Genomic DNA, 25,180 nt, shown 5'->3' on the forward strand with positions numbered 1-25,180 from the left:
CGGTAAATACCGTATTTTTCGCTCTATAACACGCACCTGACCATAACACGCACATCGTTTTTAGAGGAGGAAAACAAGGGAAAAAACATTCTGAATGAAACAGTGGATGTATCATTTTTGTGCTTCATGCTGTGGCCACAGACATGTGATCTGATGGTGAATTTGGGGTGACCCAATGCAAAAATCCTGAGAATCCCTGTGGATCCATGCTTTGTAACCACGTTTTTGCACCATTGCAGCCCCAGGCAACAGTGGGTGCGTGATTTTGGGGGGGCAGGCTGTAGCCATGGACATGCTATGTGCTCTGATGGTGAATTTGGGCTGACCCAATGCAAAGATCCTGAGGATCCATGTGGATCCATGTTTTGTAACCACGTTTTTGCACCATTGCAGCCCCAGGCAACAGTGGGTGTGTGATTTGGGGGGGGGCAGGCTGTAGCCATGGACATGCTATGTGATCTGATGGCGAATTTGGGCTGACCCAATGCAAAGATCCTGAGGATCCATGTGGATCCATGCTTTTTAACCACATTTTTGCACCATTGCAGCCCCAGGCAACAGTGTTGGGATTCAGAACTTACTGGGTTAATTTTGTTCTGAGTGTGCCTCCCATTCTTCTGACGTTTGGAAGGAGGGAGGAGCTCTACTTGTTGTTCTCTCTTGGTCTCTGAGAGAGACGGACGCCATGAATGCTAGCAGTCCAGGAGAATCTGAGAAATGCTGAGCTGTAAATATTTGCTGCAATAAAGAACTGATGAATTTGGACACATACAGGTGCTTGGTGTGTTTGTTTGGATCTGAAGCAGACTGCAACAGTTGATCCGCTGTGTTTCTACTCTGTAAGGCGAAACCGGAGAGAAGAAGGTCTGCGCAGCTTGGCTGAGCTGGGAAGCGTGCCGGACCACATTATACTGGGGCTAATTGGGGCCATAAAGTAATTAGCCAGCCAGTGCCAATTAAGATCTTATCACAGATCGTTCCCAGGTTATGGGAGACCTAATTAGCGCTAATAAAACTGTTGCTGAGAGTCTGCCGGTGAGCTTTGAAGTCTGCTTTGAAGTCAGCTTTGAAGAGCTGGGAGGACGCTAGACGAAGCGGAGGTCTGCGTTCTGTGTTTTGCCTGATGCTGAGAGCTGAGAGCTGGGAAAGCAGCTGAAGAATCGGGTGCCGGAGGGCTGACTGGTTTTACGTGAGTAGCAGCTGGGGCCCCGGGGAAGAGGAGAGAATGGCAGACAGCCAGGTCCTTGAGGACGTTCCGCTTGAAAAGCTCACTTTAAGAAGTTGGGCAACCTGGTCCAGAAGAGTAAGGGGTTGGTTTCTGGTGGCTGGGCTTTGGGATGTAAGCCAGAAAGAGCCACGTCCCCTGAATCCAGGTCTTGAAGGGACAGACATTACAGGCTTTGAGGCTGCGTTGCCTGAAGATAGCCAGCAGAGAATGCAAAGAGAGCTTGCTATGCTGAAAGCATGTGTACACGCATCGTTTTTGCCCAGTTTGGAGGGCGTAAAGTCAGCAAGGGCTGCCTGGGAGGTGCTGAGAAGTTTGTGTGAAACTTCAGCAGGAGGCCAGGGCCCTGGGCAAGTCATGAAGAGCCCGGAGATGGCTGTAGCCCCAGTCCCTGAGGTGCAAGTCGGGGGGGCTGAGAATTCCAAAGGCAAGTTTCAAAAGTTTTCCACTGTGAGTGCTGAAGTGAAACTCAGTTTCAGCGAGGGCAGGGCTGGCACAGAGTGCTCTTCCGGAAGAAGGGGGGCCAGGCCAGCTGAAAGGAGCCCTGGGCAGTATTTTTCCACTGGGGATCGTCGTCGTCGTCAGCCAAAGTCTGGAAGGCTGCGGAGAGGAGCTAGACGCTTCAAGGTCGGCCACCTGGACAAAGTGAAGATAAGGCCTAAAGAGTTGTGTGGGAACGCAGAGACCAGTCCGGTCTCCAAGGCAACGGAGGAGGCTACTTCTACGGAAGCTGCCAAGGTCCTGAGCAAGGGGGAGTTGGTTGCTAAGACAACCAGACAGAACTGCTGCAGAAGCCCAAAGAGAGGGGGCAGCGGGACGTTTGTTGCCAGTATGGCTTTGTTTGAGGACAGCTCTGAGAGACACACTGATTTATGCTTTGTAATCGACTCAGCAGCTAACTGCAACCTGATTCCAGAGACCCCTGCAGTCGAGATGTGGAATTGCACGGCAATTCCGGCTGGGAAAACTGTTCAGTTTGCAAGTGGGGAAAAGAAAAATGTGACTAATATTGCAAATGTATTTTTTTCTGTTTTGCAGGAGCAGATGGAAGTTTGCATTGTGCCAGGAGTGCAACACTGTATTTTATCTGTACCTTATTTGTTGAAAAAGGGGTTTAAGGTTTGCTTTGAACACGATGTTTGTACAATCTCCAAAGGAGGGAAGCAACTGGTCAGAGTTGCAAAGGGGCAGAATGATCTCTTCATTCTTAAAACGTCTCTGGAGGGTGAGGGGAAGGTTGAGAAAGCACAAGCCCTGCGTGCTACAGTTCCCACTCATGTTTCATGTTCTTGTGCGTGGCATAAGAAGACAGCTCATGCTTGTCTTGAAGAACTACAGGTGCTACCTGAGGTTTCCAAAGGCTGTAGAATTGAGGAATGCAAGAGTCCTAGATTGTCAGGCTTGCAGACAGGCAAAGGTAAGAGGGTGCAGTTACCCCAGGGTGGAGAGGGTAACCACAAAACCTTTTGATCTTGTGCACATAGATCTGTTGGATCCAAGGAAGGAACCAAGTTTGGGAGGGGCCAGGTTTCTGCTGACGCTGCAGGATGATTTTTCGCAGAACACCTGGACACATGGTCTCAAATCCAAGGAAGATGCAGCACAGCTGATTAGACGTTGGATTGAGGAGGTGGAACTAAGGTTCTCCACGAAGGTGCGGGAAATTGCTAGTGACAGAGGTTCACAGTTTACTGGGTCTGCTTTGCAGAAGTTCTTTCACAAGAAAGGGATAAGTCACACAGTGACTTCTCCTCAACAGAGGGGGGTGGCAGAGCTAAGAAGTGAGGCTCTGGTTAAGGCTGCACAGGTGATGCTGTCAGATTCTGGGTTATCTCCAAAGTTTTGGATGGAGGCAGTTAAATATGTGAGCTTCACCTGGAATCGGTCCTACAATTCAGTGGTAGGAGACACACCGTTTTTCATGCTTCACGGGAGGAAACCGCAGGTACACTTCCTCCGTGAGTTCGGATCAACGGCCTTGCTGCCAGTGCCTGAAGCTTTGCGAGGGCCAGGTGAACCCAAGTTCCAGAAAATGATCTTCTGTGGGTATGAGCCAACGGCTCGTGCATGGAGGTTTGCGTACCCGTCAGGTGATCAGAGTAAGCTGCTGATCAGTAAACACGCTGAGTTCTGTAAGCAGGAGGAAAGGTCAAAGACCCCTGCCAGACGCGATATTCTTTCAGAATGTCTTTCTGATTCAGAGCAGGAAGGTTCTGATGAGGAGGAAGGAGAGCCAGGGGCTGAGTCTGCTGATGACGATCAGCTCACTGACCAAAGTCAGGAGCAGGATGGGGCATCTCCGCAAGTTGTAAAAAGGGAACCCAAGAGTGAGCCTAGTTCTCCTGTGAGGGTAATTCCAAGGGTTCGAAGACGTGTTAAGTCAGAGGGGGAATCCCAGGGTGCAGAGGACACACCTGCTGACCACAGTGAGTCAGAGGAAGTGCCTGAGTTTGTGCCCAGGCGGTCCAGTCGCACAACGAAGGGAATTCCACCTGAAAGGTATCAGGCCACAGGTGCGTGGGTAAGTTTCGCACAGTGCGAATCTGAGAGTTGTGAGGATGTTCCACAGATGCCTGACAGGAACGCCAGGAGAGGGCGCAAGGCATTGGGGAAGGGATTGATCTCACAGAGGTCTGCAAAGGTACATCCACAAATCACCTCAGGAATGGAGGCAAGAGGGGGTGTTGGGATTCAGAACTTACTGGGTTAATTTTGTTCTGAGTGTGCCTCCCATTCTTCTGACGTTTGGAAGGAGGGAGGAGCTCTACTTGTTGTTCTCTCTTGGTCTCTGAGAGAGACGGACGCCATGAATGCTAGCAGTCCAGGAGAATCTGAGAAATGCTGAGCTGTAAATATTTGCTGCAATAAAGAACTGATGAATTTGGACACATACAGGTGCTTGGTGTGTTTGTTTGGATCTGAAGCAGACTGCAACAGTTGATCCGCTGTGTTTCTACTCTGTAAGGCGAAACCGGAGAGAAGAAGGTCTGCGCAGCTTGGCTGAGCTGGGAAGCGTGCCGGACCACATTATACTGGGGCTAATTGGGGCCATAAAGTAATTAGCCAGCCAGTGCCAATTAAGATCTTATCACAGATCGTTCACAAACAGTGGGTGCGTGATTTTTTGGGGGCAGGCTGTAGCCATGGACATGCTATGTGATCTGATGGCGAATTTGGGCTGACCCAATGCAAAGATCCTGAGGATCCATGTGGATCCATGCTTTTTAACCACATTTTTGCACCATTGCAGCCCCAGGCAACAGTGGGTGCGTGGTTTTGGGGGGCAGGCTGTAGCCATGGACATGCTATGTGATCTGATGGTGAATTTGGGGTGACCCAATGCAAAGATCCTGAGGATCCATGTGGATCCATGCTTTTTAACCACATTTTAAGTGGGGAGGGAAGGAAAAACACAGAACGGACAAGGAGCACAAGAGGGGTGTGCAGAGAAGCAGCTGGCTAAGAATGCAGGAGAGGGGTATAACGGGAGGGAGGAAAGGAAGGCAAAAGTTTTCCCTCACCTACCCACCCAAGCCAGCCAGCTCGCGCTCTCTCTCTCTCCCTCCCTCCCTCCCTCCCTCCCTCCCTCCCTCCCTCCCTCCCTCCTGCATGTTTTCAGCAGCACGGAGCACAAAGACGACACTCTGCTTTCCCCTCTGCTTGCCTGGAGGGGAGGGGCTTTCCCTGCTCTTGGTTCCGTTTGAGCAAACACAGCAAGGAAACAGAGGTGGGTGGGCAGTAAGACCCTGAGGCAGAATGCAGGAAAGCAACCGCTTCCTCTTTTCAGGTTTCCCTTTACCGAGACACGCGATTTGATTTTTGCCTGATTTTTTTTGCCTCCCCTCGCGCCATTTGGCTCCAGGGACCACACATTTGCTCAATAACACGCACAGACATTTCCCCTTCCTTTTTAGGAGAAAAAATCTGTGTGTTATAGAAGGAAAAATACGGTAATTCTGAATGTGACTGGGATGTGTATTTCAGAATCTGCTTTCCTTTTCAACATTTCCTTCTAATCCTTTTGTGCTGCAGCTCTTTTTCAAGATGCCTAAATTACACCGCCGCCTTCTTTTCTGTCTCTTTCTATAGATCCACTTCTGTGAGAGACCCTAAATTTAATTAGTTTCATTCCCACATTTATTACCTAAACCCACCAATATACAGAGTTCGTGTGTCTTTTTGTATAGTTTCATTTCTGTTGATGTGGGAATGCATATTTCCAGTGTACTTTGTTAGAGATTCTGTGTTGGCCCCATTCACAGTAGTACCCATATACATGATGTCAGCAGGCTTTGACTGGATCTAGGTCCTGGATTATGTGCAGTCAAACTGGAATTTTAAGGCACCTGAAGGATTTCTGTGGGAATAGGATTCATAGGGCATACTTTAAGAAATATATGGGTGGATGTTCCAGTATAGGAAATTAACATATAGACAACGTTGAAGTGTTTTATCAGCTGTGGTCTGAGCTGGCCATAAAAATGCCAGCATTGCATCTTGAGGTATAGCAGTCCATCAGATTATCCAAAACTAGTGTTGTTGTTAGTTACGCAGTTGGCTCAATCAGCAGCAATATGGCTAAAAATCCCCACCAGCAGATTTAAACCACAGCTACCATGGATGGGGTCCAGAGCTTCTGCAGGTTCACTATGCCGTATCAAAAACTGCTTTTGAAAGTCTCGCTGATTTCAAAAGATGATTGCTCTGCACCATACTTTCCAAGCAGTCAAAAGCCCCCAAACCCTTTGGACCCAGAATTCTAAGGGATCTGTAGCCCATGGGTTGAAGGGTTTGAACGGATTTGCACTAAGTATATGTATGTGCAACTGCATTCATCTTGATATGCAGCTGGTTATATTTTTTCTTTGGGCTAAACTCTAGGTTGAAATCTGCTTGGAGCAGACATTAAGGCACTAAGATTACTTAACTTAGAAGTGTGCCATACATATTCATTGCAGTGTTTGAATAATTAATAAATAACCAAAAGAGGAGAAGGATAAAGAACAAGAAATCTAGTAGGCACATGATACTGACTAAAATCAAATTTACCACCTGGTGTTGTGACTTCTGACACTTGCATGTCTAGTACTGCCTACCACAGTGTCTCCTTGATGACAATGGGGGATTGGGGTTGTGCTGTGACTGATATTTGCAATATTAGTTTATTACATAAGAACGAGACCCTACCTTGCTGGGTCATTTAGTTGCTTAGATTAGTACCATTGTTTAGAATTCATTTCCCTGCATTTTGTCTTACATGTGGTGCACAATTATGCATTCTAAGCATGTGTTGTTTGCAGCATGGTGAATGTGGCAGGCGGCAATTTGACTGCTTTTACGCATGATATCAGCTGGTTACAAGTAAAAAATTTCTGTAGATTGGAGGCTGAAGAGATACAAGTTAAAATTACTGCAACTATTGAAACAGTAAGTAAAGCAACTGTGATTGCACGGCTCTGAGAGATTTCATCTCCACTGATTCATTTCCTTCCATTCAATTCAGCTCATCTACTTTGTTTTGCTTCCCAAATTGTCCAAGTCCAGAAAGCTGTTTACCTTGTTACTTTTGCCTGCTTGTGTTTTAGATGCTTATAGGAAAGTAGGAAGATGTGCATATATTTGTAACACCCCTAGTGTCAGCTGAGAATGTGAGGACTGATTCACACATTGCTTTTTAAACTAGGGCACAGAAACACACGTTTAAAGTGCTAAACACATATGGTAGATATACATTTAAATAGCTTTGCTTGTCTTCAATAAATGGGTTGCACTCAGTACAGTGTTAAGCAGATAGTACATCAGCACAAGAATTTCTCCTTGCACGGCGGAGCAGTCACCCCCTCTCCTCCCTGTGCACCCCCTAAATCTGCTGTGGGGTTTCCTCCACCCTCTGGAGCAGTTCAGGGGATGATGCAGGGGCACACACAAGGGAAGGAAGGGGGAAACCGCATTGTGCTAGCACTTTGTGCTGCTTAGTTTCATACAACCTGAAGTATTTATGTATTTACTGTTTGTACTTGGGCACATATGTTTGGTATTTGCAGCTGACTCCTTGCATAATTCCAATACATGTGTTACTGGACATCTTGTCCTTTACCTGCATGCATCTTAAGAACACAAGTTGGGAAATGTGATGTAGGAAGTAGTCTGTTACAAAAAAAAGAATGAAATGCAATTAAAATAAACAAGTTCCATATTATACACTTTTTGTGTCAAGGAAGTTAAAAATGTTTTAGTAATAGCTCATTAGGTTATGGAGAAACATAATTGTTGCAAGTTGGGGAGATTCTTTTAAAATGCAAATAGCTGCATTTTATGGCTCAATAATACATTTAAGTCTATATTCATAGTCAACATACCTTACTGACTTTTCTATATAAGGTTTTTCCTCTCCAGCTTATTCATCTGAAAATATACAAGGTTTTATAGGCGTAAAAGAAATGCAGTAAAATGAAATTTTTGGTTGCTAATAAAAATGTTTCAGCCATCAGCTGTTAAGGGGGCTAAGTACTAAAACATAAACATTTATGAAATCTGCATTCCTTTGCTGAATCACATTTGCATTTAATTAATGGTTTTTGTTTTAGGTGATGGCAGACATCAGGATTAAAGCAATAGAAGAAATGCAGTTGGACAAGGAGCTAGGTAAAATAGTTTTACAAAATTTAATTTTGTTCAGTTGGTTATTTCAGAGTTGGTGTTGAAGATATCAAGTGGTATCAGATCCAACAAAAGCTGCTACTGGAGGAATTTTCCTCCATTTCTTCCTTACCTCTGTGGCAGCTTTTAAGAGGATATAGGCGGCTGCAGGAGGAAGGATGAGTAGGTGAAAACAGCCTCCATTCACTCTGAACTGCACTTCCTCCAGCAGGAGCAACCTTGGGAACAGAATTATATGCATGGGACATGCTAATCCAACCCATATATTCTTTTGTTTAAATCGTAGATAAAACAATAGGCATGTGGGTTTCTATCAGTTCTAACAGAAACTGCTAACAAAATGTATTTGTGTACATACAAAAGCTATCAAGGGAAGATGTTTAGTATGGACAGAAGAAATAGTAATTGCATATAATAGTAAATAGTAATATTTAAAAATAGAAATAGTAAATGCATACAGGCATGAGAGCACCTGTGTGATTAAGGTAGAGGGATCAAACACTTTCTACTACAGTAAGTCCACAACATACACGGGTTACATTCTGAGGATCACATCTAAGGCCAAAATCACAGAGAGACAAAACTCATTGGATTCAGTGGCAGGTGGGATTGCCAAAGTCATCTTTCCCAGAACCCTGCCCCCTTTCCATTTATATTTTTGCCACAAACATAAAGCTGAGTGCGCATGAGTTAAATGCACATAAGTTGTGTTTCAAAGACTGAACATTATAATCATTCTAAAAATAAGACAATTTGCCCCAACCACACAGTTCATTTTCTGGAAATGTTTACACATGTCCTTGAACATCACATGTATCTATTTTTGTAAATGTTTCTAATCTCAAATTAATTTAATCTCATTGTGTGAAATTTGTTTCTCTATTTTGATACGCATATAAATGAGCAGAAACTCTGGCTTGGAAGGGATAGCTCAGTCAGTAGAGCATGAGATTCTTAATCTGTAGGTTGTGGGTTTGAGCCCCACACTGGGCAAAAAGATTCCTACATTGCAAGTAGTTGGACTAGATAACCCTTGTGGCCCTTTCCAACTCTACAATTCTGTGATACTAAGACCCTGATGTTGAGAAAGGTTGAGGGCACAAGGAGAAGGGGACGACAGAGGACGAGATGGTGGGACAGTGTTCTCAAAGCTACCAGCATGAGTTTGACCAAACTGCGGGAGGCAGTGGAAGACAGGAGTGCCTAGCGTGCTCTGGTCCAGGGGGTCACAAAGAGTCGTACACGACTAAACAACAACAACAACATTCTGCATTCCAACCTGGAGGAGCAATTGGCCATTCAATTAAATTGTCTTTCTATTAATGAGGTGAATAAAAATTCAGGCAAATGAAACTTCATAGATTTGTATTGATTCCATCTTTATTCTCTTTTTCCATGCTGCAGTTAACAATAGCTGTCTCAGGCCCATTAGCAGAAATGGAAAACTTCTTTGTCCAGGTAAGCTCACATATCAGTCCTCCAAATACAGCTTAATGCAGCTGTATGTTTGTGGTTGTGCTATCGTTTTTTTAAACAGAAGAAGTAGGGTTTATGATCAGGCAACCAAAGTTATTTGCAGCTTTTTAAAATTAGACATCAGATTCAGCTATACAGCAGCAAATAAAAAGTTTAAAGTAGGGGTCAGCAGACTTTTTCAGCTGGGGGCCAGTCCACTGTCCCTCAGACCTTGTGGGGGGCTGGACTATATTTTTTTTTGGGGGGGGGGATGAACGAATTCCTATGCCCCACAAATAACACAGAGATGCATTTTAAATAAAAGGACACATTCTACTCATGTAAAAACACGCTGATTCCCAGTCTGTCCGCGGGCTGGATTTAGAAGGCAATTGGGCCGGATCCGGCCCCCGGGCCTTAGTTTGCCTACCCATGGTTTAAAGTGTGTTTTGGGTACAATATACAGTGTGACACTAGATGATGATGGTGAGCCTTATGGAAAATTCAATGTATTTTTTAAAAATGCTGTTAAAAAAAGCATTTTCAGAACAGTTTATATGTGTGTAGATTCCCCCTTATGGTTGCATTGCATATTATATCATAGAATTGTATAGTTGGAAGGGACCCCAGGGGCCATCTAGGCCAACCCCTTGCACTTCCCTTCACTTTGTCAAGCTACATAGACATTAGTTTATTCTTGTTGGTAAATAGGAGAAAGGGTGTTTTGATTTTTAAACTTTTAACATTTGCAAAGGAATAAAGACTACCCACCCCCACATGGCACTGGGTAAGAAAGAGGGGATTAGTGTTGTTTTTTACTGAAGCCAGGAGACTAAGCATAAGAACAGAAGCCGGGGGGGGGGGGGCGGGGGGGGGAGAGAGAGAGAGAAGCAAGAACTGCAGAATGTTTTAGCTGGAGGATCAGCATAAAAGGAATCTTTGAACTGTTGTGAACTGCTTTCACAGAAAGAGGAAATGAATTAAATCTGGAGAAACGGATCAAAGGATTTGCCAACAACAATAAAACAATTGGAACTTTGCATTTGCATGTTACCAGGGGATGAAGTTCTTTGAAAGAATAATTTTTTTAAACTAACGGCTATGTAGGTTGGCAAAGTGAAGAGTAGTTATATTGTATTTATCAAAAATACCTTATAGTTAAATAATAGTACAAGCACTAACTGAAATATGAACAGCCAATGGAAAAGAATAAAGGAAAAAATAATTAATGATAAAATGTTAAACTATTTTGAGTAAAGGACTGAGAAGCAGAGGTTCCTGGGTGTATCAGTGCCAACTTCCATGGTGTTATTAGGTATCATCTATAGCAGGCATGTCCAACAGGTAGATCGTGGTCTACTGGTATATCACTGGACGTCTGCGGTAGGTCACTGGCAGATCATTGGCTCCCCCCAAAGAAGCTGAACAATTGTGACTCCCCTAAAAACAGCTCAACATTTTACCTCCTCCCTGAAAAAAGCTCAACAACTTTGACTGCCAGTTTTTAACTGTGTGAGTAGATCACAGTCTCTTGGGAGTTGCGCCCCCCCCCAACTATAGATAGGTTTCAAGGTGAGTTCCCTTCTTTTGGCTGAGATGGATTTAAAGGGAGGTTTAGACTACAGTTTGGCCGTTGGGTAGGGTCATGCTAAACTCAGCGCCTTGCACCCCTGCCTCCGGTGAAGTTTTCCACCTCCATTGACGGCAGAAGCTGGCTGCAGACGGCATCCGGGCTCACATCGTCCCTCCCCTCCAAATTCCGGGGGGGGGGGGGGCGGATAAGCTTCCTCTGGCCCCCCTCCCTCCCTCAGGCTTTGGAGAGCCTCAGGGGAACTACTTCCACCTTTGTGGCCAGAAACAAAAGTCTAAACCCAGTCTTACTAATTTGTATGAGGTGCAGTGCGTTTTGGAGTTTCCTGATTAATTTTTACATTACTGCTTTAAAAAACAAAGCATGATTCTTTGTTCCTCTTTTGGGCTACTTAAGTGCCTGAGGATTATACTGTTAAAGAAGCAGAGCTGAAAATGGGAAGCCTTCTAGGACTGTGCTCTGGTAAAGCTCCAACAGCCACTGAGGTAAGACAAACTGTATAAGAAGGTTTTACAAGGGCTTTTGGAAACATTTGTCACTATTTTTATTCTTGTCATTTTGTTGTTGGCACTGTTAGTGGCAGAATGAGGTAAGTGTACCTTTGGGTGAAACCCACGCCTTGCTGAAGTTTAATCCAATGGTTTGTTCCCATTGATTCCTCCACTAAAGCTGAGTGGAGGCAATTTTCTTTCATTTCCCCCTCCCAGATTCAGTTTCTGCACCGCCTTCCATGTTGTTGTAGAGGGTCTCTAGCTCTCTGGAGCAGTTTTGCAGAGGGCTACAGTGGGTAGGGTGAAAATCACCTAGCTTCCTCTTACATAAGCAGAAGCTTGTGTTGGATGAAAAGCAGTCATGCAAGCAGAATGGTAGTGTTAGATTCCACCCACAGTGTGTTTAAGGCATGTCACTGCATTGTTCACAGCTAGTGTACTGGATATTAGTAGTTTCCTTTGAAATTCCACATAACAGTGTCTTGTTTATAAATTGTTTCCTTAAATCCCAGTGCTGGGTCAATGTTTTATTAGCAATCAACAGAGCCTTTGGTTTGTTTGGGTTCAGAAAAACTGTGATCTTATAAGGGGTAACAGTAATGTATTGAACCATTGCTCCCTAGTTATTGAACATAGAACTAAATGAAACTTATACTGTCAGGGTTCAGAATAGTAGCCTGAATGACTAGCATCAGCTCTCAATAATGTCTGGAGGGGAAAAAGTAACTCTTAACCTTCTGCTTTAGATCCTTTAGCTGAAGATACCAGAGAATGAACCATAATCTTTTGTATATGTGCTCTGCCATTAACTTATGCCCCTCCCAAACTAAAAATACAGTTGAAAAAAGGAATTTACAGAGCAATCCTATTGAGTTGGGGAGAGGGAGGATCAGTGGTGGATGAGCAGTCATACACTAAGCTTTGGTGGGCTCAGGCTGGCAGGGTGGAAGGTAAGGGGAAGGCATATTTTCTTTTTGGTGCAGTGGGAGTGAAAATAAATGTACCGTATTTTTTGCTCTATAAGACTCACTTTTTCCCTCCTAAAAAGTAAGGGGAAATGTGTGTGCGTCTTATGGAGTGAATGCAGGCTGCACAGCTATCCCAGAAGCCAGAACAGCAAGAGGGATTGCTGCTTTCACTGCGCAGCGATCCCTCTTGCTGTTCTGGCTTCTGAGATTCAGAATATTTTTTTCCTTGTTTTCCTCCTCCAAAAACTAGGTGCATCTTGTGATCTGGTGCGTCTTATAGAGCAAAAAATATGGGTACTTTCTTCCAGCAGTGTGTTTGGCGTATGTGAGAGCTTTGGATCTAGTGGATTTGATCTAACCCTTGGGAATGCCTCCATTGTGCCCTCTGTGCTATTGGAGCATTAATGGCAGGGAAATACAGATGGTGGTTCCCACCCTCTCCCATACTGTCTGAGAAAGGGCTTACAAGGGCAGATCATCCAGTCTGCAAGTGGATCTCCTCCACCACCACCACCACCTGTGGAGAGAGAGATCCACTAAATTCTGTAGCCCCTGGGACACCATCCCAAAGAACACAGGATTGTGCACTTACACTTGTTTTCAGCCACATACTTTCATTTTAAATTCAGAACACATTATGGATGCTTACATTCAGATATTCATATTTCAGACATAGAAATATTTCCCCAATCTCCTGTGATAAGCAACATTCTTCCCCAGAGGATTAAACAGGGGCGCTTTTGTTAATTGAAAGACTGTTTTGTTACTGTTTTAGGTCATTGATATGTCACTAAATGCCAAACTTTACAAAAATTACAAACTGATTTGATGACTTATTTTCATGGCTGCCATATTCCATATTGGATTATGTGTCCATAAAATGCCTTAATCTTAAAATGTGAAGTATGCTAAGTTTACTGTATATGAAGCAAGAAACCTGATTAATCATCTTTCTTCTAGCTTTTTCTGTATTATATTGTGGGCCATGAGCTTCAGTCTAGTCCAGAGATGGAGATAGTGGTGGAGGAGACTACAACTGTAAGAGAGGTAAATACAGGAGCTATAAATTCTGTGTAAACACATTGCTGTAGAGATATTTCAAAATTCTGGTATGGCCACTTTGTACTCTAGTACTACCACTATAGCACTGTAGTGCTGTTGTAGACAGTGGTTCAGAATTGAATGTTCCTCTGGAGAAACCAATCAATCTTAAAATGCAAAAATGAATTGGCTTTTTAGGTTTACATAATTTGATCAGTCTAATCAAAGATTAGCAAACAATAATAATAAATAAATAAATAAAATGAGGCTATGAGCAAATGACATATCTATTTTGTTCTGTGTGGTGTAATAGGGAATGAAAAACAAAATCTTAAACATGGCCTTTTTAAGGTTGAAGTGGTAGTTTTTAATTTAAATTGTATGTTTGCTGTTAGACTTATGCAGACAATTAAGAATACATCTTCCCACAATACTGACCTAATTCCTGGTTTTAACATTTTGTGTGTGTGTGTTTTTGTATGGTTCTATGTTCTGTTTCCTAGTTCTTCTGGATCTCTCAGTGGCGTTTGATACCATCGACCCTGACATCCTTCTGGACTGTCTCAAGGGGCTGGGAGCTGGGGGCACTGTTATACAATGGTTCCGCTTCTTCCTCCTGGGCCGTGTACAGAAAGTGGTGTTGGGGGATGAGTGTTCGGACCTCTGGGCTCTCACTTGTGGGGTGCCTCAGGGTTCCGTCCTCTCCCCCATTCTTTTTAATATCTATATGAAGCCGCTGGGAGAGATCATCAGGGGGTTTGGGCTGGGTGTTCATCAGTATGCAGATGACACCCAGCTCTACCTCTCTTTTAAATGAGAACCAGTGAAGGTGGTGAATGTCCTGTGTGAGTGTCTGGAGGCGGTTGGAGGATGGATGGCGGCTAAAAGATTGAGGTTGAATCCTGACAAGACAAGTATTGTTTTTGGGGGGTGGGGCGGACAGGTGTGGAGGACTCCCTGGTCCTGAATGGGGTAACTGTGCCCCTGATGGGCCAGGTATGCAGCCTGGGAGTCATTTTGAACTCACAGCTGTTCATAGTGGCACAGGTCAATTCTTTGTCCAGGACAGCTGTCTACCCTTTCCATCTAGTACACAGGCTGAGACCCTACCTGCCCACGGACTGTCTTGCTTGGACTACTGCAATGCGCTCTACGTGGGGCTACCTTTGAAGGTGACCCGGAAACTACAATTAATGCAGAATGCGGCAACTAGACTGGTGACTGGGAGTGGACGCTGAGACCATTTAACACTGGTCCTGAAAGACCTACATTGGCTCCCAGTACGTTTCCGAGCACAATTCAAAGTGTTGGTGCTGGCCTTTAAACACCCTAAACGGTCTCAGCCCAGTATACCTGAAGGAGCGCCTCCACCCCCATCGTTCTGCCCAGACACTGAGGTCCAGCTCTGAGGGCCTTCTGGCAGTTCCCTCATTACAAGAAGTGAGGTTACAGGGAAGCAGGCAGAGGGCCTTCTCGGTAGTGGCGCCCACCCTGTGGAACACCCTCCCATCAGATGTCAAGGAAATAGACAACTCTCTGACTTTTAGAAGACATCTGAAGACAGCCCTGTTTAGAGAAGTTTTTAATGTTTGAGGTTTTATCAGGGGTTTTTAATAGTTGGGAGCTGCCCAGAGTGGCCAGGGAAATACTTAGTTTAGAAATATTTTTATAAATAAAATAAATTGTCATGATGTACCAGAGTGAGTGTTGTTCATCAGTATTTAAATTTTACTAACTTTGGTTATGGTGTATTTTTCTTTCAGTGTTTAAATTTAATGCTGAAGAAGTCTGGCTTAACTGGTTAGTATAAATTTATTATAAATGTTATTATCTTTGTTTTAGTTCTTTATTGGTATTAAATATTACTGCTGTGAAAATTTTGAAGCCAACAACAAGAATTGTGCCATAAAGCGGTCTTTACAGTGGCAAAATATTGTTTGTGATTTTAGTGCGCTTTGGCAGGAATCTAAAAGTCACCTAGTCTAAGGAAAAATCCCCCACATCTAATTATTTGCTAAGTTGGTATAATTGAAATACAATATTCTCAAAATGGCATCTCTCTTGCTACACCACCTCAGACCTCTATATTGAGTGATAACCCCACGTTAGTCATACTCTGAGTAGATCAATTACATTCAATATACTTAAGTACATTAAGTGTTGATTATCAACAGATGCTCTCTGAGTGTGGCTTATGAGGCAGTGCAAGGCCAGCTGGTGGGGTTTCACATAGCAGCAGGGCCACCCCTACACCTGCAGCCCTGCTCTGTACAGCAACCAGGGATGAAAGAGGGGGCAGGATTCTCCAAGCTGGAATAGTGATGAGGTCTCCAGATACCAGCTCAGACCTTCCCTGCCTCTGGAACACTGTTTTTATTCAGTGGGCAGAAGGGGAAGCTCTGCACATGACTCCGGAGCTACTCTGGTGGTGGCAGCCTGCAAGATGCCAGCTGAACAGAGTGAAAGGACATCTGCTCAATCTCAGTGCCCCCCAGCCTAGCACAAGGAGGATTTGGGTGGCTCTGCCCATTGTATGTGGTCCGCTGTATTTAATAAAATGATAAATATGCAGGAACAATATTCATGATGTGACTCTTGTTATTTTTTATGTTTCACTTTGATGATTTCCTGGTTTCTTTTGCAGGGGACAACTGGCACTTGAGAAAGATTGACTGGTGCTATGAAGCTGGGGATGCGTTAAGTGAGGAAGTAAAAAAGCTAATTTTTTACATTCATTTTTTACATTCATTTACATAAGTATTCCTTTTGATATTACTTTTATAGGACTTTGTAAATACTGTATAAAGGTTATAGCTCCTGTGAACATACTTGTTAGTCCAAAATACATGTGCAACTGTAGCGCCATTATTTAACCCATTACTACTTCAATACTTTTAGTGCCCTTTACAAATTGGAAATCATTTATTTAAAAATGGCATTGAGATTCTGCTATAGGCAGATAGGGTATACTGCCTTACATTCCCCTCCCTTCTTTTTATTTATTTTTTCTTGTGTGAGCTTTGGTTAGGTGCACTCCTTTCTTTTGTACACAGGTGGGTAATACCGTTACTGGGACAACCAGAGGGTCACAAAAAATGTGGCAAACTTTCAGGCTTTCTAGAGCTCTTTGTCAGGCAAAATATTACATAGAGCAGGATGTAGTGCAAGAAGGAAAACTGAAATGAAAATTAAAGTCGGAAATGTAAGTTACCGTGTATCTTGTAACCATGAAATCAGCTGACTTTGAAACCTCACTTTTGACAAGAATCAGCTCCACTCAGGATCTCGGATTGGAAGTTCCTGAGTGGAACTAATCCCAGAGGGGTTTGCATTTGGTGCCCTTTTTTCTCACAGGTGTATTGTTCTAACCAAAGACTTGTAGCAATAGTATTAATAAAGTAATACAGAACTTACACCTGTAATATAAGCCAACATCTATTTTGGAAGAGAGAGAAGATACCAGACACCCCAACAAGCACTATAAATACGCGCCCCACTTGCCAAGGAACAATCAGAAACACATTTTAGGTTCCCAGTTGTTCCTTTGCAGCCATGTTGGTACCCACTCCACCCCTGAGTCGTCAGGGGGGTGGGGGGCAGTCATGGGGCAGAGGATTTCCCATTGCTGAAACAAACTTTGGAGGGTTTTCCCCCTTATGGATAAAACATTGCTATCTTTTGCATTTTCTGTATTCTCTTACATGTTTACTTTTGTTTCCTCAGGCTGCCACACTAAAGGAACTAAATATATGCAGTGGGGATATACTGAATGTTGCTGAGGGGAAGCTTCCGCCAAAGGTGAAATAACATTTTTTGTATTAAAGTGTAGTATTTAGGAAGCTGGCCTTTCAGTTTGAGCATAGCAGTGACAACAGCAAGCTGAAGTAATGTAATCAGTTTTCCCAGAGAAAACCTGGTAGCTAAATCTGAAAAAAATATGCTTATTTTCAATAAAGGCTGGGGGAGAGACGACTGTGTGCCATCCTAACACTCCATCCTTCAACCTGGGGCAGGGCATTGGGATTTATCTGCAAATCATAGACTGTTGAGCACTCTGCATTGTTTTTGTTTAATCCTTTATTCAGAAGTATTACAATTAGTATCTGTTCTAAAGCCCACATTTTTTGTTTCTTTGTAGCAGTAAATTATAGAACGTTTTTCATTCATTCCCAAAGGGGTTCCTGAAAGTGTCTGTCTGGTGGTACAAAGCCTTCTCACAGTCAAGGCACAAAAGGAACAGGCAAGACCAAGGAAACTCTGTCTGCAAAAAAATGGAAGCTCTGGAACTGTCCACATCTGGAGGTAAGTTATAAGTCTCCAAGCAATACACAGAAACAAACAAAAACAAAAACTAAATATATTTTCAGCCCTGGAAGTAGCTATTTAGCCATCCCCGTATCACCATGTCAGCAAGAGTTTGTATTTGAATTATTATTATTATTATTATTATTATTATTATTATTAATTATTATTATTTTTTGAAGTTCAATGTAAATAATCATTTCTTGGACCAGACACTTGCTTAAAAAGAAACAGGGGAAGCCCTTGTAAGGCACTGAGATAGGGCTATTTATTTCTCTTTTAATTAGGTTAGGGAGAGCACAGAGCTTGGAGCTCCATTTTAGTTTAGTTATTGTTAACACAATTCATGTTTTACTAATTTTGTAACTGAAGAACTCTAAATTTCATTAAACTCTGACTCTTGATGTTCTTTAAAGATACACCAACATTTCTACAAAGTGAAGTTGACCTATGTTATGTGGGTGATATAGAAATCTCAGGAGACGCTTTCCTGGAAGACCTAAAGATGCAGGTTAGATACTACATTTTGTTAAGCGAAGACAAATCTACTCATTAAGTAAGATCTATTAATATATATTTTTTATTTCCTTTCCTCTGTCTCCAGTATGTTCTGATATGGCATTTGCTTAGATGCCATTTTCAGTGGTAAGTACAACCAGGGACTTTTGAGACACTTCCTAATATCCACTCCTAGCAGTTTGTCATCTGTTTCATGTGTCCTTAGCTGCAAGACTCATGTTACACTTTCATCAGAATTACAATTTCTGTATGTGAATGCAGAACATGCAGTATCACAAGAACCACTCTGCATTTTGACACAAGTTCCTTTATTAATGGTTTTTGTGTATGTGTCCTTCCTGTGTAGGGTGTAAGAGATTGGTGGTAATATTTGTGAAATTGTCAGTTTTAATTAACGGGAAACTTTTAGGTGAGGTGAAACATGAGCATAAACAGTTGCTTCATAATGAATCAGGCCATTGCTCCATCTAGTCCAGAACTGCCTTCTGCAACTGACAGCAGCTTTCTAAGATCTCAGACAGTGCTTTTCCTCAGTTTTGCTATCTGAAACCCTTTTGAATAGGTTTAATCCTGGACACCTTCCCAATGTCTTTTGTGTGCTCTACCACTAAGTTCCTGAACAGTAAACGAATTCTTAAAGGGGGAAAAACCCAAGACATAGAACTTTCATTGAGACTTCACTGCATTGACATGGAAAATTGGCTGTAGTCCAGTTAAGACATAGTTTAATACAAACTATGTTTTAATATGAATGAGTTTTTCTCCACTCGAATCATAAATGTTAAAAAGTTCTGATCTTGGCTTATCACTGTAAATTGTTTGGAGAACAGAAACCATAAGGCCCGTTTGGACAACAGATTCTGGCTTGTGGCATGGCAGGAGGGGGGTTGCCCATACCCCAGTTTGTGATTAGTTTCGTCCAAACAAACAAAGCCATGTTTGGATGAAACAAGCCATGAGCCAGTTTTAGGCAACACAACAAGTCAAGACTCCGGTTTCTTTTTCTGCAGTGTAGCAGGAGCAGGGGAGAAATGCTGTAGAAACTTTTGAGCAGCCTGCAATGGCCTGCTACTCATTTACATTAAACTACAGTATCATGTAATGTGATGGGTGAACCAGGCCTGTGTTACATCCCAGAGACAACAGTTGTTTGGTGAGACTAGTGTGGATAGTAAAGGAGCCTCTATGAGCCTCTACACACTGAGATGATTGGAGGAGGGTTTTGGACTAGTACACCTTCCTCTGCCTTTCCTTGTAACTAGAATGTAACATGAAAGCCAGTTGTGTACCGAAGTTTCCGTGCTCAAATAAGCATTGTTCCACCTGATTCTGGTGTTAAGCTTTATGCATAAAAATAGAGTGGGTATAAGTCTAAGATCTGCTCCCAGTAGCACTGCATATAGAGGTTGCAGTGTGGGGAATTATCCTTTGAAGATTTTATGTGATGTAGATTTTAACAGAAAATAAAAAAATCCCTAGGATCCTCTGCAACATTGCATTTCAATAATATTGGGGGAAATAGTAAAGTTCTTAAAAGAAATGTGATGTGGTGGTTAAAAATTATGCTTACATTTGTAGTCCTGCAAGTTAGAAAATTACTAGTTTTCTGAGCTTAAACTAACATTTATTCTAAAATTGCTAGCAAAGTACTTTTCTTTTCAGGTGATGGCTTTGCAATTCTCTGAAGAGCTTAGTATTCCACTACCTGGGTTTCTCCGAGTTTGGACAATGGAAAATAAGTGCCCTTGCAGGCTTTTACGAAACAATAAGCAGCAACTCCAGTAGGTTTCTATGTATAACATTCAGTTAAATAAATTTTAATGCAATATATTTTTACCATTATTTTTAAGTAACACTGCAATCCTACACACTTAACTAAGAGTAAGTCGCTTTGAATTTGGTGGGATTGTGGTTCACGTACTTTGAGGCTGAAATCCAGTTTCATAAAAGAAAGTTTTCAGTGGGTTTTACTTTTCAGTAGGCATGTGTATGGTTGTCCTGCAAGCATTCTTTCAGTTGTTCTTTACTATCGTAAGCAATTAAAACAAACTAAGCATCATTGATTGTGGCCTAGACCTCTTTTTGATTAATTCTTTTCAGGAAGGTAATCTGTTCTGTCTGTATAAATTAGGTGGAGGATTTCTAACTACCTTGTGTAGTTCTGGCAACATTAAATTGACAGTCTATGATATTTCAAAATCCAACTTCTATCCTGCCTTTCCTATTCTGAATTTAAAATATTTACTATGTTTCTTTTTCAGTAAATTCAAACTAGGAAACAGAGTGGAAATTTGTATAGAGCCTTTACACAAGGAAGAGAATCTTGGGTAAGATATTCAGCCACAATTCATCAAAACCGGTTTTAGAAAACCTTGTAAAATATTTATTTCAAATCCCAATTATTCTGAATTTTCCTTCTATAGTACCTTTTTTTTTTAAAGAGTAGGGAATCTATGGAGTCTGTGACATTAATGTAGACATATATTTTGAGAATGTTAATTGCATTGTGTATGTTTCTTATTACAGACCAAAGGATTTGCTTCTGCGAGTGCAGATGGGCATACCAGGGGAAAGAGATTATTACCATCCTGTGGATTTGGTATGGGATATCTCCAAAGAGTGTACAGCATGTGCATTGAGACAAGGAATTGCTTCATACTATTCATTACCAGCGGAGCAAATTGAAATTGCTAAATATTCTCCTGAGAAGTTTGAATGGATACCAATATGTAGTTGGGTAAGCTAAGAGATGCCAGAGACATGGAACAATATTGTCAACAATTCTTTGAATTGACATTTCACATTATCTAAATAAAAGATGTCTGTGTAACAATGACATTTAACACAGGAAGGGTTGAAAGAGAGAGAAACGGGATAAATTCTTTTAATACTGTTCTTACCTGTTCTTTTTGCTGACTGACACTACTGTACTTACTTAAATGTAATGTTCCATTGAATTTAATGTGCACCCTAAATTTCTCAACGTAATTTGTCAAAAACAGGTGCACATTATATTCTTTCTTCCATCTGATTAGGTGATGGGAACAGTCAAGGAAAATTAACATACTGTATTTATTCGAATGTAATGTGCCATTGAATCTAATGTGCACCCTAATTTTCATAACGTAATTTGGCAAAAAAAGGGCATCTTACATTCAAGTAAATATGGTAATTCACTGCCTTTTCTCTTTCCCTGGTTTACAGCTATGGCACCACTTCTTTTTTTAAAAAACAAACCAAAAAACCCTGGCTTTCTTCTTGAGGCCTCATCCCATCAGTGATAAGTGGGTGGCGCTGTGGTCTAAACCACTGAGCTCTTGGGCTTGCCGATCAGAAGGTCGGCAGTTTGAATCCCCGTGATGGGGTGAGCTGCTGTTGCTCGGTCCCAGCTCCTGCCAATCTAGCAGTTCGAAAGCACGTCAAAGTGCAAGTACAGTGGTACCTTGGGTTAAGAACTTAATTTGTTCTGGAGGTCTGTTCTTAACCTGAAACTGTTCTTAACCTGAGGTACCACTTTAGCTAATGGGGCCTCCCGCTGCTGCCGCACCGCCACCACATGATTTCTGTTCTCATCCTGAAGCAAAGTTCTTTACCCAAGGTACTATTTCTGGGTTAGCGTAGTCTGTAACCTGAAGCATCTGTAACCTGAAGTGTCTGTAACCCGAGGTACCACTGTAGATAAATAGGTACCACTGCAGCAGGAAGGCAACCGGCGTTTTCATGCGCTCTGGTTTCCATCAAGGTGTTCCATTGCACCAGAACTGGTTTAGTCATGCTGGCCACATGACCTGGAAAGCTGTCTGTGGACAAACGCCGGCTCCCTTGGCCTGAAAAGTGAGATGAGTGCCACACCCCATAGTCCCCTTTGACTGGACTTAATTGTCCAGGGGTCATTTACCTTTTACCTTACATTTTATTACATTTATGTTCTGCCCCTTTTCCAAGGAGCTTGAGGCAGAGAATGTGTTTTCTTCTCAAAACAAAACTGTGCGGCAGGATAAAGACAGTGACTAACCCAGTGTCACCCTGTGAGCTTCAAGGCTAAATGGTATCTCCCTGAGTCTCATCAGTCCTAGTCTTAACAATCTAACTGCTACACTACACTGGCTTTTAATGTGATGCTGTCATCATCATCCTCATGCAGCCAATCATATTTGTGTATGTGATAAGATTACAAGCCAAATGGGAAAACCCTGAAAACCCCCACTAAAATGGGAAGTGGCACATTTTACATGGGGGAAAAATGTTTCTCCCTTCCCCCATTTGTATGTGTTAAAAAAATACCTCTCTCTCTCACTCACTCACACACACACACACACACACACGTACGTGCTTAATATTTGAGACATGGAAAATGATAGTGGATGAGATCCAATGTGGTGTAAATGGATTTCTGCTCATGAAGTGGGACTTGAGCTTCATCTCCTCTCCTCTCCTTCACCCCACATCCCCGAACCTGTTCTGGAGGGTTGGGCACCCCTCTGAAGCAGATTTTGGGGTGCCCAGTAGACTGGAGGTGTGGAATAGAGAAACAAAATCCCATTGCGCAAGGATTTTTGTTTTGCAAAATCTCAAGATGCAGAACGTAATCTATTTCTAGTGCTCCTAAGCAGGGAAGCATTTACACTTAGCAATAAATATGAATATTTATCCTCAGAAGTTTATTGAGGACTTTTTTTTTTTAGCAAAGCCATATATCTTCACCCCTAATCAGTTTTTGTTTTTAAAATTTTAAATTACCTTTCAGTTGTAAAAAACATGTTTTATTTTTTACCTGGAAATACAGGGAATATAAAATAGTCTCACTCTCTGCACCAAAATCACAAGTAACCTTTGTTAGTTTATGATGCTTTTTTCATGTTCTCATTTGCATTCAGACACAGCAAGTTTCAAAGCGAAAAAAGAAGAAGAAAGGTGACAGTTTACAATTAAGCCCCTACAACCTGAAGGATGGAGATATTATTGGTGTGAAGGTAAATAAACTGATTTATCAACAAAATTCCTCTGCTTAATTCCAAGTGATTTCTCCACCACCACCACTGCATCCCCAGATAACAGAGCCCACATGTTTTAGCAGGTTTTCATAAACCACTGAAAGAGGCTTTTCAGGGAGTACAAGTTGCTGCAGGCAAAGTTGGAAAAGAGAAAGATCCACAGTGTTGGATCTCCATACAACCCAGATTTAATAAGCTGTGAATTACAAAATCTAGGTGAATGTGTGCAGAAGTGTACAGTGCTTTTGAGCCCCTAAATTATGTGCTTTTAAATTCTGTTTTGGTGTATCTTGCAGCCGTAGATAATGAGGCCAGTTCATTTATGGTAGCCTATCTTTTGTTTTACTTACGATTTGAGATTTTTCTTTTGGGAGATCTGGTTTTCCATCACTCCCCATTTCTGTCAGGGGCATTCCTATTCTGCTTATAACTTCTAGCTGTGTTAAGAGGTTTTGATCTGATAAAGCAGGATAGAAGTTTTATAAATAAGCACTGTGGGGTAGCTTTGTCCTCCTTTCCAACTGAGGAAAGTGCTTTCGCAAGAAATTTTTGGAAGAAGGTCATGTAATTTCTTTTCTTTGTAGCGAAGAATAGCGAAGAATTTTCATTCTTAATAACATTACTTAATGCAGTTTAATGTCATTAGTAAAAAATACCACTTGTAAAAATGTATCTGCCTTTATAAGGAGAGTACTATTAGGAATTGTTTTCACAATTATTTCATTAATTTGCACAACAGAATCTCCTGCTTGATGACAGTAAAGACTTCAGTACCATGAAAGATGATATTGGAAAACAAATGCAGAAGCAACTTGCTATGGAAAAAGCAAGGTATATCTTAGTTTTTTATAGAATTTATACCATGGCCTTTCTCTCAGCAAGAAGCCCATATAAATTGTCTAAACATAGAAAGCAGTAAAATGAATCCAGTTGTGTCCTCAAATGTGGTGATTGGATTATTTTATGTAGAATTTGAATTTGAATAGGCAATTGGAAAAGAGGCCTGTTAACAAAACGAAGAAGCCTTTGTTATATAGAAAGGTTTCACATTTCTGTTGACTGCACATACATCTGTTCTAGAACAATGTAACTCTGGTTGTTGTCTCACTCTCTCCAAAACATGTGTTATTCAAGACAACAGCATGGTCTAGAAAAGATGTTAGGGTTACAAATGATTATTGTAAAGCATCTACTTGCTTGCATTGTTGGGCAATGACCAGTTTGGCATCAGGGAATATGCAGGGCTAGAAAACAACTCAGCGCTATTTCCATATGATGTTCAATGAGTCAAATGAAAGATTTAATTACAACAAAGTATTATCTCAAAAGTTAGTAGGATGAATTATGATTTAGATTTCAATGCCATAAATTCATGGGCTATTCAGTTGCACTTGTTTGTACGTTTGGTCTGCTGCAAGGTAATGAAATTGATTTTGAAAGAATGTGAATAATTGAAAAATGAAATTTTAAACCACCGTATTATAGGATCTGATCTAGTTAAAGTTAATCATAGCCAGCATTAACTAACACCACATGAATGTGCTGGTCTATTTTTGTTTCAACTCTGGGTTTGAAGGAATGCTTCTATGGCATCAACCGAAGAGCAGAACAGGCTGTTTTTATCCAACCCATTGATCTGTAGTGACCTTGCCTTTTTGGAAATGAACTCATTTATCCACTATGATATGCTGGGATTCTGCCCAATTTTCTAATACAGGATTCATGTTTATGTGTTTTACAGCACATTTAGGATACTAATTATATACACTTCAGGGTTTGCATATTACATGTGTGCAATAAAGAAAAATCCTGCAGAAAGAATTTATTTGCAATGGATTTCTATGATTCACCTCCCAGAGCAGTTCATCAAGATACTATTCCACATTTCTCCTCAGTAGAAATGCCCATCAAAATAGCCTGCAATTGCTGGGAGA

At 41.9% G+C, this 25,180-nt stretch overlaps 1 protein-coding gene across 6 annotated transcripts in view; it reads left to right on the plus strand.

Moving 5' to 3' along the window:
• Positions 1-25,180, plus strand: part of USP40 (ubiquitin specific peptidase 40) — a 51,490-nt gene that overhangs the window by 23,466 nt on the left and 2,844 nt on the right. For 5 of the 6 annotated variants that reach the window (XM_079976139.1, XM_079976143.1, XM_079976141.1 and 2 more), the window contains 15 exons: positions 6,526-6,652; positions 7,813-7,870; positions 9,290-9,343; positions 11,328-11,416; positions 13,351-13,437; positions 15,195-15,231; positions 16,076-16,140; positions 17,155-17,229; positions 17,607-17,733; positions 18,150-18,244; positions 19,915-20,033; positions 20,514-20,579; positions 20,779-20,989; positions 23,130-23,225; positions 23,986-24,077. In XM_079976139.1, the coding sequence (XP_079832265.1) occupies positions 6,526-6,652; positions 7,813-7,870; positions 9,290-9,343; positions 11,328-11,416; positions 13,351-13,437; positions 15,195-15,231; positions 16,076-16,140; positions 17,155-17,229; positions 17,607-17,733; positions 18,150-18,244; positions 19,915-20,033; positions 20,514-20,579; positions 20,779-20,989; positions 23,130-23,225; positions 23,986-24,077 (1,398 nt within the window). Of the gene's footprint in view, positions 1-6,525; positions 6,653-7,812; positions 7,871-9,289; positions 9,344-11,327; positions 11,417-13,350; positions 13,438-15,194; positions 15,232-16,075; positions 16,141-17,154; positions 17,230-17,606; positions 17,734-18,149; positions 18,245-18,337; positions 18,379-19,914; positions 20,034-20,513; positions 20,580-20,778; positions 20,990-23,129; positions 23,226-23,985; positions 24,078-25,180 lie in introns of those variants that run through there. The other variant, XM_079976142.1, reaches the window with a different exon arrangement.

Source organism: Podarcis cretensis, assembly GCF_951804945.1.
Source record: "Podarcis cretensis genome assembly, chromosome: 1".
NCBI lineage: Eukaryota > Metazoa > Chordata > Lepidosauria > Squamata > Lacertidae > Podarcis > Podarcis cretensis.